Source organism: Akebia trifoliata, chromosome 11 (genome assembly GCF_017979445.1).
Source record: "Akebia trifoliata isolate Shusen 1 chromosome 11, ASM1797944v1, whole genome shotgun sequence".
In the NCBI taxonomy this organism is placed as follows: Eukaryota; Viridiplantae; Streptophyta; class Magnoliopsida; order Ranunculales; family Lardizabalaceae; genus Akebia; species Akebia trifoliata.
In genome coordinates, this window is record NC_141385.1 from 40,425,675 (window position 1) to 40,438,085 (window position 12,411).

Consider the following 12,411-nt stretch of genomic DNA (forward strand, 5'->3'; position numbering starts at 1 on the left):
AGATTGATTCAAGATTTTGAAAATAGACAGCTTGAGCTCCCAATTTTAAATTTATCGGTGAAACATAACCTTTATTGTTATTTTTATTATTATTTATTTATTTTTAATTTTTTTCTTTTTGTTTCTAAGTTGATAGGATTTTGTTTGCTACACCTTTGTGGCATCGGATCATGTTTTTTTATGCCACAAGGTAAGCATGGGTGAGACTATTCCCCTGGTCACACGCACCACCTCCTCGGAAAGTCTTACGTGCAACTGATTGAGTCGAGGGTTAACGGATCCTAGAGGGAGGTCCTAAGTAATTTCTTATTTCATGGGGTTTCGAACACTTGAATACCCTTCTTGAGGAACTTATAAGGCTCGGCTTGCCACTAGGCCAACCCCTTGGGGTTAGATACGATCCTTACCAGACCTTCAAGATTAATGAAAATGCATGTGACAGCTAGTTTACTTTGTCAAGTCTTTCAGGTGAAAAATAATTTAAAGAATCATTATTTTTATTTTTATTTTCGATCCTCCATAATAGATTATTTCAATAAAAAATAATCTAAAATTCCTTGATTTTTCTTTCTAAAATCAGTCATTTTCAACCTCTTGAATAAGAGGATGATAAGGATATTACAATCACGTTTCATTAATCTGTCAGAGAAAGATTATTCTGTTTAAAATACAAATTACAGACTTTCCTCCCTCGCAAGTCCTTGATTCTTAGTGACCCATACAAGCTTTTTAGGGAATATCTCCCCATCTCATTCATTCACTTAACATTAAAATTTCCAATTATATATAACCCTGTCTAAGCTCACTATATGAAGTATTATTTTAAAAAAAATTGGTGTTACTCGGTTAATATTCCATCCCCTTCAACCTTCAAAGCTCAAGAACAATATATGGAATTTTAGTGAAGTAGAGGCACTGGATTTCTGGGTTGTAAAAGAGGGTGAAGACCTTGAGCATGAGTCCATGATGGGTTTTTGGGAAGAAAAATCTATAGTTTTGGCCGGATATGGAACACGAAGACAATTAAGTCATTTTCATTTATCTCTTAAAGAAGACTCAGGTCAAGGAATGTATGTCATCAGTTTGAAAATGTGGGGGTATCTCAAATATTTACCAACAATCTCTCAATTACTAGGATCTGGATAACTTGGATGCCAACATGTCTAAAGATGAAGTAGAGATTAAGAAAGCATGATAAACTAAAAGATGAAGCAGATTAAGAAATTCTTCATCAAATTCGTTGTCTACATCAAGTTCGACACATTTATTCCCCGTCACAAATGTAGCACAAGAAAGCAGATACATCAAAATGAAGCAGATTTAGAAATTTCCAAGTCATTAAAGAAGGAATACTTAGGGTTTGGTGGGCTGCCATGGCTGGTATCTGGTCCAATCTCTCTGCCCAGGGTTGAGTGTGTGTCCCTTGGAATGGTAGATGTACTGATCTCCCTCTCCAGAGTAGTTCTGCTTGTGCTCAATTCCATACCTCTTGGGTTTCAGCATCAGAAGCTACCACCAAAATAACACTCGCGATTAATAAGTTTTCCAAGTCTTGCCATCATCATAATCATAACATGAGAGCTATGTGATCGATGCATACTAATCAAATTAAAAGGAAGATTTTATAAGACGGCAATAAGATCAACTATGATTAATAAAGCTGAATGTCAAGAAACAAGAATCATCAAGGATGCTGGGATGGACAAGTGGAAAAACTACGAAAGATAAAGTAATGAATAAATGCATTCGAGAAGATGTAGTAGTAGCTCCGATAAACAATACAAAGTTAGAAAAAAGTTGACCGAGTTGGTTTAAGCATGTTCAACGAAGGCCGATTATAAGCCTAGGTAGAAGAAATATCCAAGTCGAATGTCTCAAAAGAGTGAGAAGAAGATCCAAAAGAACGTGGATGGAGATAGTGAAAGAAAATATGAAATCACTTTCAATATAGTGGAACAGAGATACGGGATTCATTTAGCTGACCCCAAATCTTTGGGATAAAGCTCTATTGTTGTTTAAATGTTTCCATCACATATACTGACTCAATAGAACTCACCTCATCCCCGGTGTGGTCAGTGATGTGGTGGAGCCACCCATGCCACTCTGCAGGCACTTGAGATGCATTGTAGCGGTTCTTATCTCCGTACTCCACCCACCTGTGCCTTCCTGCAGAATGCCACATGTTTTATGTCAGAATGTTTATCATTAGTAACATAAAACAAAATAATGAGATCTGACACCAAAATTTTAGAGTTGAATACAGACAATTGGACCCCAAAAAAGATGATTATAAGCACATATCCTATCCTAAACAAGTCTACAGATCGGATGACTAGTCATTAAATTGGATTTATTCGAACCATGGATCCTAACCCTGAGGCATTATTACATTTACATACAGTGATTGTTGGAAAGTAAATAATGTTGTCTGCTGAAAATATGCAGCACTTCTTTTTTTGGGTGTTATTAAGCTGAATCTGAGCTAAAATTAAAACCTTCAAGGGCCATTTGGACAGATGTAAAACACAGTGCTATCTTTTAATGTGTCTACGAAGCTTTGAGATATTGGTAAGTTTGGATGGCACCACCCACTTTGTGCCATGTAAAATGGACCAACTGCAAAATGACAGAAAATTTTCGTACACACCAAATCTGTTTTTTACTTCATCAATGTTTTCCTTCTCATATTTTTTTTTTCTACTCACTCTTGAACTGTTAGATTAATGCACCATAGGTGCTGATAAAAATAAATGCAAAAGAACAAAACTTTCCCGGATTTACCCATATTAATGAACTAACACCCCCCCCCCCCCCCAAAAAAAAAAAATAATAATAATAATAATAATAAAAATAAATAAAATAAAATAAATATAATAATAATAATAATAATAATCGAATAATTATTGAATCCGAACTTGGCTAGTATGAGGCAATCTATAGTAGTAGCAAAAAAGATACGATATTAGGGAATTGGGGGGATGTCAAACTAGTTATATGTATTGTAATGGCTATATACCAACTCGTGTATGTTTCAACTAATGATTTTTGAATCTGGTTGAATATGAATACAATGGCTTACGTTACAAAAGAAAGACGTGCACATGTTATATTAGAAGAGAAAGAGTTCTGACAAATTGAAAGAATGGCTCCAAACAAAGAAATGGAAGAACTAGAGCTTTATGGGTTGATAAAGACTCCATGGATAGGAACTAAAAACAAGATATTGATGTAGTTCTAATGATTCAATAATCTCATTACTCTAATTCATAGTTCTCAGATTTTTTTTTTATTTTTTATTAGTATAATATATTTCAAAGAGAAAAAGCAGAATACAAGGAGGCCAAGCAAGCCTCACAAAGAACAACAAAGAAAAAAAGCAAACAACATCAATGGTTACATAAAGAGTTCCATCTAAAAACAAAATCATCAAATGAAATCCCCACGAACTCTATATTTTGTTTGGACCATAGGTATAAGAAGCCCAAGATCTCCAAAAAACTTGCATAACAGCTTCTAATCTTGCCATTGAACACCATGTTATTTCTCTCGCTCCAAATCCCCCAAGCAATAGCCGAAGGTAGCATAGCCCACAGGTAACATTTTCTGGTGTGAAAGACATTACTGGTCCACTCTTCCAACAACAAGGAAAACTTACGAGGAAAGACCCAAGTCATACGGAATAAACCAAGGAAAATTGACCAGATATTATAGGAAAAAGGGCAATGAATTAAAATGTGATCAACAAATCCCCCTTCCATCAAGCAAAGGGGACAGCAATGAGTAATAATTCATTGGTTGATTGTATCATTAACTTAAGTTTGTAAACAGTGGCACATCTCTTCCTTTTCCACTTGTGACCAACAGTGATCTACTTAAGAGTCTATTTTAAGAACCAAACCCTTTACACAAAAAACAAAAAAAAAAAAACCCTTAAAAAATGATTGAGGTCACCACTACCTAAGTTAAAACCAAGGCAATTGAGTTGAAATATTCACTTAACCTAATTAACTTCTAAATGCCAGAACTAAGGTTTATAAACTATCATAACACCAACTGAAAGTTGAATTTGAAGCAAAATCCACTTGTAATAACCATCTAAAAGACTCAAATATTGATTGACCTTTAGAGTTCAGCCACCTTAAAACTTTCTATCATAAAAACAACGCACATTTAGAGGAAAAACAAAATTGCAGCTCTTGTAACATTAACTGCTAGGAAAACAGAAGATATTTTGGTAAAAAAAGCAACTTCTCCAAAATGGAAGAATTAAGAAATATAAAATGAAGGAATTCCCATTGAGCACTGGATTTGCAAAGAAGAGAGGTACTGACCATATTGAAGACCAAGGTTCTCATAATATTTGTTCCCAAACTTATCAACTCCAACGCAAGTAGCACCTATGTTGTGGATTTTGGTTTGCCTGAATAACATATGGAGGGGATAAACATTTCATTTGCAGGACTTGTTCAGAAAACATCACTAACAAAATAAAGAAATTAGTTGATAAATGATAGTCACAAGCAAGTTTTTTGAGAGACTTAATGTGAAAAAGTTTGCCAACAACTTTTCAAAACCAAAAACTATGTAATAATAAGGTGCTTTCAAGGATTTTTACCATGTTGAATTTTTTATTATAACTAATTCACCGCAAGCCTTTTGGAACAAGAAGCTATATAAACAACATAGATGAGAAATATTGTAGGTGGAGAAACAACAAATTAATCACCTTGGTTCAATCTCTTAATATTTTAAATTATAATGATAGTCAAACCACCACATACTTGATTCTAACCCATGGCCAATTCATTATTTTTCTTACTTACTTTATTTTAAATGGTCGGCCAAGCCGCCTAATATTTGATTCTAACCCATGGCAAAGGCTAATCTAATATTTTTCCTATTTATTTTATTTTAAAATCATAATGGTCGGCTGAGCCGTCTAATACTTGATTCTAACCCATGGCTAGAGCCAAATTATTATTTTTCCTATGAATTTTAAAATTATAATGGTTGGCCGAGCCACTTAATACTTGATTCTAACCTATGATTAAAGCCCATTTATTATTTTTCCTATTTATTTTGGTTTAAATTATAATTGTCGGTCGAGCCGCCTAATACTTGATTCTAATCCTTGGCTAAAGCCTTTCTCTTAATTAATTTATTTTAGAATTATAATGATCGACCGAGCCACCTAAAATCCTACCTATCGTATGATCAAATTTTACGTAAACCTTTTGTTTCTAACCAAATAAACGGCCTAGGTCCATAAATTGTTCAAAAATATTTTAATAATGGATTTTCAAATATAAAAAAGTAAAACAAAAAAATACTAAATTAATACAACCCCTACACAATTCTACTTGACTAAATACCGTGAGGAGTAGAAGCTAACTCAAGAGAGGTTGATTCTAGGTAGGGTTGCTCCTTGTTCAAGGACAAGAGGTAAGGAAGTCCTCGGGCAATAAACAAAACACCTCAACCGGCGTAATATCATAAGGGGTGCTAGGTACCTCAAGAGCGGATATAACCTGGTCGAGACAAGTTTTGATTGGCTAAATACTTTGAGAGGCGACAATTGTCTTAAGAGAGGTTGATCCTAATCTTAAGTGGCAAATTCTTATAAATATATGTTGACAAAGAAGCTTTAATCAATATGAGACATGTTTTTTTTTTTTTCTTTTCATTTCATTCTGATTTTTCTTTGTATGTGTAATTTGTATGGTTTAATATTCCCTTACTTTGCTTCATAGCTCATGAACTTTTCATGTCCATAGATAATTACGAAAAAGAAAATACTAGAGAAAGTTGAGAATTGGACAAATGTTGATTAGGAACAACTGGGTATATCTATAATTTACATTTAGTATTCTTTTGTTTTACTTTTTTTTATTTGAAAATCCTTAATTAAAGTATTTTTGAACAATTTATGGCCCTAGGCCGTTTATTTTGTTAAAAACAAGAAATTTATGTAAAATTTGACCATACGGTATATAGGATTTCAGGCAGCTTGGCCGACAATTATAATTTAAACTAAAATAAATAGGAAAAAATAATAAATTGGCCTTAACCATATGTTAGAATCAAGTATTAGCTGGCTCAGCCTACCATTATAATTTTAAATTACATAGGAAAAATAATAAATTGGCTAACCATGTGTTAGACTCAAGTATTAGGCAGTACGGCCAACCATTATGATTTTAAAATAAAGTAAATAGGAAAATATTAGATTGGCCTTAGCCATGGGTTAGAATCAAGTATTAGGTGGCTCGGCCGACATTTAAAATAATGTAAGTAGGAAAAATAATGAATTAGCCTTGGCTATGGGTTAGAATCAAGTATGTGGTGGTTCGACCACCATTATAACTTAGAATATTAAGAGATTGAAACAAGGTGGTTAATTTGTTAGAAGAAATTTAAAAGAAATGGGGTAAATAATTTAATTAAGGTATATAAAATATAGTTCAAGTCGAATTCTTCGGCGTACGGTAACCTTTATAGAGGTTAATACATGCCTTCGAATTGGTTGATCTTGACTTCCTGAAACTTGTCAAAAAATCCTACTTTTCGTGTCCAATCTCACAACTCATGTACCACCTAGCCTAAGTATGTGGAGAGAGAGACGTTGGAGGGGTGGGATGTGTGTGAGGGAGAGTGGTTAGGCCAATTGGTTTAGGGGGTATTTATAGGGTAGTCAAGGTTAAGATCTCATAATGGCGGTTCATGACTTAAGGTTCATGAATTAATGAGGGAATGAATCTAAATATTTAAGAATGTTCAAGCATTAATCTATGAACCTTGGGTTCTTTAAAATTAACTAAGGGGGGTGAACATGCATGGGACGTCCAAGAGGGTGGGCTCATGTGTGTTCACACCTCACAATTAATCTCCCTTGGGCCACATGACTGCTTAGGTGGCTACCAAGTGGTGCCCATGTGGTTGTCAATGTGGCCATGCACATAAATTCACAATACAAAATATAGTATAAAGTATGAACCTAGGAGATTATGTATGAACCTATATTTAATTCGATATAACACTTTACTAATAAAAATGAATAATAAACTTAAACCCATCTACCTTCTTACTAACCGAATTCCCCAAAATATTTCTTCAGTTCCTACAATTGTAAAAATAATCATGGTCGTGACAATCCCTAACTATTTTCTCACTTTTTTCCTTGCCTCGGAGTGTGGAATTGAAGATGGATAGGATCTACAGGAATTTTTCTGGCATTATAAAGATAATAATAAAAAATAACATATGTTGAGTAGGAAGAAAATTTGTTTGCCAAAGCAAAAAAAGGGGGTTTGGGGTGAGAAACTTTGTTGGCAAAATAACTATGGAGGGAAGAGGAGGATGGTCTTTGGAGAGATGTGGTAACTCAAAAATATGAGGTGAAGGATTTTGGGTGAGAAAGTAAAGGGAAAAGAGGGGCAATAGGTTGTGGAGTAAGGAAAGGCATTCTAAAGCAAATTCTTTTTTTAGTAAGAAGGTGAATTTTAAAGTGGGGAGGGGTAATAGGATTTGTTTTTGGGAGGATAGGTGGTGTGGAGACTTTCCTTTGGTGGAGTTATTTTTGGATCTTTATGCAATATCTACCAAGAAGGGGAGGCCAATAGAAGATTTCTTGGTTGGGGAGGGTATGTTGAAATCATGGGATTTTGGTTTCAGGCGGAACTTTATTGATTGGGAGCTTAACAACGTGGAGAGGCTTTTGAAGTTGGTTGAGGCTACTAATGTTTGGGCAGATAGAGATGATTGAAGACTTTGGGACGGTATGACTAACGGGTTTATTTGGTGAGATCTATGTACATGGCGGGGTTACCTATAATGAACCTTACTTCCCGAACTTTTTCAATTTGGGGGAGAAGGTACCATCTAAAATCATAGTTTTTTTGTGGCTAGCATCGTTGGAGAGTAACGACAATGGATTAGTTGATCAAGAAAGGTTTTCAAACTCCGAATTGTTGCTTGATGTGCTTGAGTAATGGGGGGACAACTAATCATTTGTTCCTTCATTGTGATACTGCCCAAGAAGTTTGGTCTCACTTCCTCGATCTTTTTGGTGTAACGGGCTGCCTTTCATGCTCTATCAAAGCGTTGTTTGAGTCTTGGAATTCGTAAGGATACTCTTCAAAGCCTCAAAGTGGATTCTTTGGAATCTCCTTCCATTTTTCATTTGTTGGGGTTTGTAGAAGGAGAGGAATGTGCATTCTTTAGAGGGCAAGGAGCTTCTGTTTCAAGATTTGTGGTTGTCCATTTTGGGATTCTTGTTTTGTTTTTAAAAAAGTTTACAAAGAGTTTAAAGGGATTCTCTTTGAGGATTGTGTTGCTAGGTGGGATTTGGTTTGTAACTTAGACGCAACCTAAGGAGCTTTCCTCACCTCTTGCTGATAAGTTTGTATTTTGGGGTCATCTCGTCCCCTTTGTTTTTTATAAATAAAATTTTAACTTATCAAAAAATAAAAATGACCTTGTTTTTCAAATTTATCTCCACTATTGGGGCTAATCTTGAAATTCCTCATATGGAAGGGTGTAAGCCCCACAAACGAATCCAAACAGGCCTTTCTTTTTCGCATCTAGATAATAGAGAAAATTCGACCACCGGTTGAACAACAAAAATTGAGTTTCTCTTATCAACAAGGATCCCAACTCTTTCAATAATTTCAATACGGTGCAATCTCCCACTTAGATCACCCTAGTTTTGAAACCTAAAGGTGAAAGGTATAGTATTATTTGTCCTCCCATGGTAGACAATGACTGTTCGCTACACAAACAATAACCTTAGTCCAACTGTCAAAAGTACCATGGTCTATGCCATGGTAGATAGTTTTGATTATCGGTTAGTGAGTTACCAAATTGACACTCCAAAGTCATTGGAAAACCCAATTAGTTAGATTCAGATTGATAATATTGTAATTCATGTTACATAGTGTAATTTCATTATTTTTAAATATATAAAAGAACAAGAAGTGGGACAGTGGGAAAGCATTCGAAACCTTTATTACCTGGTTCACTTGGTTCGAATTCGGGTTTGTGGTTGCCACTCTAGACTGAACCCGGTTCGTAGGGGTAGGTAGAGATAATCAGTTTCTTGGTTTGCTTGTGCATATATATAATTCAAGTGTACAAGTTACAAGTAGAATTATAATGTTAACAAAATCTTAAGTTAAATAAAAACAAAATAATATAATAATCCAAAAATTAAATATAAACAATGGAAAATATATAATAAATTGGTACCAAACCCAATCAAAATTCGGTAGGTTCGAGGTTCGCTTGATTTTACAAACCCAATATGAATCGTATTATGAACTAATTCAGTTTGTATGGTTTGCTCTTGGTTCGTGATATACAACGAACCAAATGAATTGATATTTTATGTTAGAGTAATGCTAAACTGACGCAAAAAAAAAAAAACTCAAATCCACTGAAGTATATTCCACGTCAGTTGAGCGGATTTGAGTATCTTTTTCTGAGTCAGTTTAGTATTATTTTTGTGGTAATTGTAAATTTATTAAGATTAAGAGAAGAGAAAAGCAAATACGACCAGCAGTTGAGATGACCAATTACAAGAAAAAGCTAAAATCTACAAAGAGAGTCCCATCTAAAGACGAAGTCCCAAAAAATACACCCTTAAACTCCAGACATAACTTACACCAAAATCCAAGACACTCAAAATCAAATCGTGAACAAAAGAAGTCACCCATTTAAAGATTTTCCTATTCCTTTTCAACCATAACCCCCAAGTAATAGCGAAAGGAAGAAACCTCCAAAGAATTTTCTTTCTCCCCATGAACAAGGAGCAATCTCAACTTTGAAATAAGGATAATAACGAATTTGTGAACACATTGAAAACTTTGAAAAGTACAAAGAAGTGGAACCGAATAGAATAAAATAGTTGACAATGCATCAAAATGTGGTTCACACTCTCAACTTTCAAATTACAAAGATAACAATAATTTGGAGTCACAAATCCTCGACTAATTAAATGATTGAGGGTGGATAACTTGTTGAGGGTGGATAACTAAATGAAGAACTGCACTTTTGGAGTCGATTTAGTATATTATTCTTTATGTTAATTTTTTTTATTCCCTCCACATATTGATAACATTTGAGATATCCCCCTAAATTTTAAAATTGAAAGCATGCCCATTTGACCTTTGACTTTATTGTTAGACTAATAGAAAATGACCAAACACCCCATCTTCAACTTGTAAATAAAAAAAAAATCTGATATTTTCTTCACAAAATCTACCATCTTCAATATCTTTTTCACCCTACTCATCATTTCAACCTTCTAATATCATCATCTTTGACTACCCCTACGAATTGGCTTCATTCTTGACATGACAAATCGTGAACCCAAATCCGAACTGAGCGAACCGAATCCCATTATTTTTTTTCTTCTTCTACAACTTAGAAACCCTAGATCTATACAAAACCCTAGATTCACTTGAGATCTTTCAAATATTGTGGAAGCTTCCCCTGCATGACCAAGCTTACTAAAAACGCACCGATACATTATAACTGGCATTGTTACTATGGCACGTGGTTCGAGTGTAAACTGTCCAGGTGTCCAAAGGTGCCCGATACCTCAACCTCCAAAAATCTCAATACAGCTAGCACTGTTACCACGACACGTGGCACGATTGTTTAGTGTCAAGGTGTCCAAAACAGTACCACAAACGCCGGAAATTTTATTATGGTGGCATTGTTGTACAATTAAAAAAAATTACATTTTTTCCGGATAGGTAAGCTTGACTTGAACCCACAACCCTGGAAGTTGCATTGCAATCATTATATAGTGTACTCAATCCCATAGATCATCTCTAATCATCCACAAACATAATCCACCATGAAAGGAGAATCAATTTGAAACTAAATCAAAACTTAATAAGAAAAAACAATTGATATCTTGCAAATAACAACCGATGCAGATCATTTAACCAAATAAAACTAAAATGAGTAATTAAATTTTGAATAATTATTACTTACAAAAGGTTTCCATCCGGGAGGCATCTCCTGATTCAGAGACACACGATAAAAGAGAAATCAGAAATTCTGACGATAAAGATCACTCTCGCTATCTTGTGATAAATTAGAACAAATTAGGGTAAAAATTACTTTGAATCTGTCCTTCTTGTAGCGTAGCATTCAAAAAATGATCCAAATCGTTCTATTTGAGATTGGATAATTAGGGTTTCTATGAATTAACATTGTTGCACCGTTAATTTCGCGATCCAAGAGAATTTTTTTCGATAAATTCAAAAAAATTGAAGGAGAAGAGAAACGTACAAGTATCCTCCTTCCTTGATCTCTCTCATGATGCCTCTGATTCCTTTTTCCCTAATCGTCTTGAATGCGCTCTTCAACAACGACGCCATCTCTCTCTCTCTCTCGTTCGGTTCTTCTTCTGCGAAACACTCGATTAGGAGTCAGGAGATGATAATGATATTGCCACATCATTATGTTAGAATGTCACACCATTAATGAAAATTGTTATTTTGAAGAACCTCTTTTAATTTTGTTGAAACTTAGATATACCCCTGTGTTTCCAAATAGATGACACATCCCTTGATATTGGACTTCCATAATAGACTTACATAAATTGACCAAAATACCCTTGCTAAAGACCTTGATTTTTTTCCCTCAAAGCCCATGATTTAAGATGTTTTAAAAAAGAAGAAATATACATATACATGTTTTATCTTTTTCATTTGATTTGTCCCACCCAACTACAAAATTCAATGAATCGAAATAGCTGAATCCGCAAATTGAGTAATAAATTCCATGAAACCAAAATGATCTTTTTCATGACTTGGTTTGCTTCGTGCCAGTTAAACTTAGGTAGAAATCATCTTATTCCCAATTGAGTCGATATCCAAAGGAAAATGCTAACTTCAACCGTGGTCTAAGGCTAGAAAAATCCATACCCAAATGGTCAAATCCATACAAGAAAATAAAATTTAACGAACCAATCACCTTTCATCTCTCTCTCTCTTTCTATATTGATCGGATTTCCATCCACAAACTCAATCCAACTTGAGATTGATAGAGATCCGATTCAAGATCTTATACCGTTGAATCACATATACCTGTAATACCATCAGCTTTGTTCCCATCTAGTAAGACTTAAAATGGGTTGGACCTAGGCCAAATTTGAGTATATCCATATTTAGATCCATTTTTTTAATTGGACCCAAATTTGTATTTAAATTTGACTCGAATCCTACTGAATAAATCATATCTGAATCATTTGCTTTCACTTAATCTAGATCCAAATACGACTCGACTGAATTGCTTGATTAAGGTCAGATCAAATAATTTTGTATCTTTCAACCCTTTCTTTTGTTATACTTTCATCTTTGATTGTTATATTATTATATCTTATCATTATAATCATTTTAT

The 12,411-nt window shown here is 34.4% G+C and overlaps 1 protein-coding gene across 1 annotated transcript; it reads right to left on the bottom strand.

Annotated features, from left to right (window-relative positions):
- Positions 1-1,195: 1,195 nt before the first annotated feature.
- LOC147391650 (NADH:ubiquinone oxidoreductase, 17.2kDa subunit) lies at positions 1,196-11,453 on the bottom strand. The gene is made up of 5 exons (XM_086458768.1): positions 11,299-11,453; positions 10,999-11,025; positions 4,332-4,420; positions 2,057-2,166; positions 1,196-1,509 (listed from the first exon to the last, which is right to left on the bottom strand). Exons 1-5 carry the CDS (start codon positions 11,385-11,387, stop codon positions 1,354-1,356), a joined length of 471 nt encoding a protein of 156 aa, XP_086314894.1. The 5' UTR covers positions 11,388-11,453; the 3' UTR covers positions 1,196-1,353.
- Between the last annotated feature and the right edge of the window lie 958 nt (positions 11,454-12,411).

Bases quoted from the DNA above. Each gene is read 5' to 3' on its own strand.
- LOC147391650 (XM_086458768.1), bottom strand. From the start codon at position 11,387: ATGGCGTCGTTGTTGAAGAGCGCATTCAAGACGATTAGGGAAAAAGGA. The intron at 4,421-10,998 runs GTAAGTAATAAT...TATGTTATTCAG, and splicing joins CTCCCGGATGGAAACCTTTT to GCAAACCAAAATCCACAACA. The intron at 1,510-2,056 runs GTGAGTTCTATT...TTTTGGTGGTAG, and splicing joins CTGACCACACCGGGGATGAG to CTTCTGATGCTGAAACCCAA.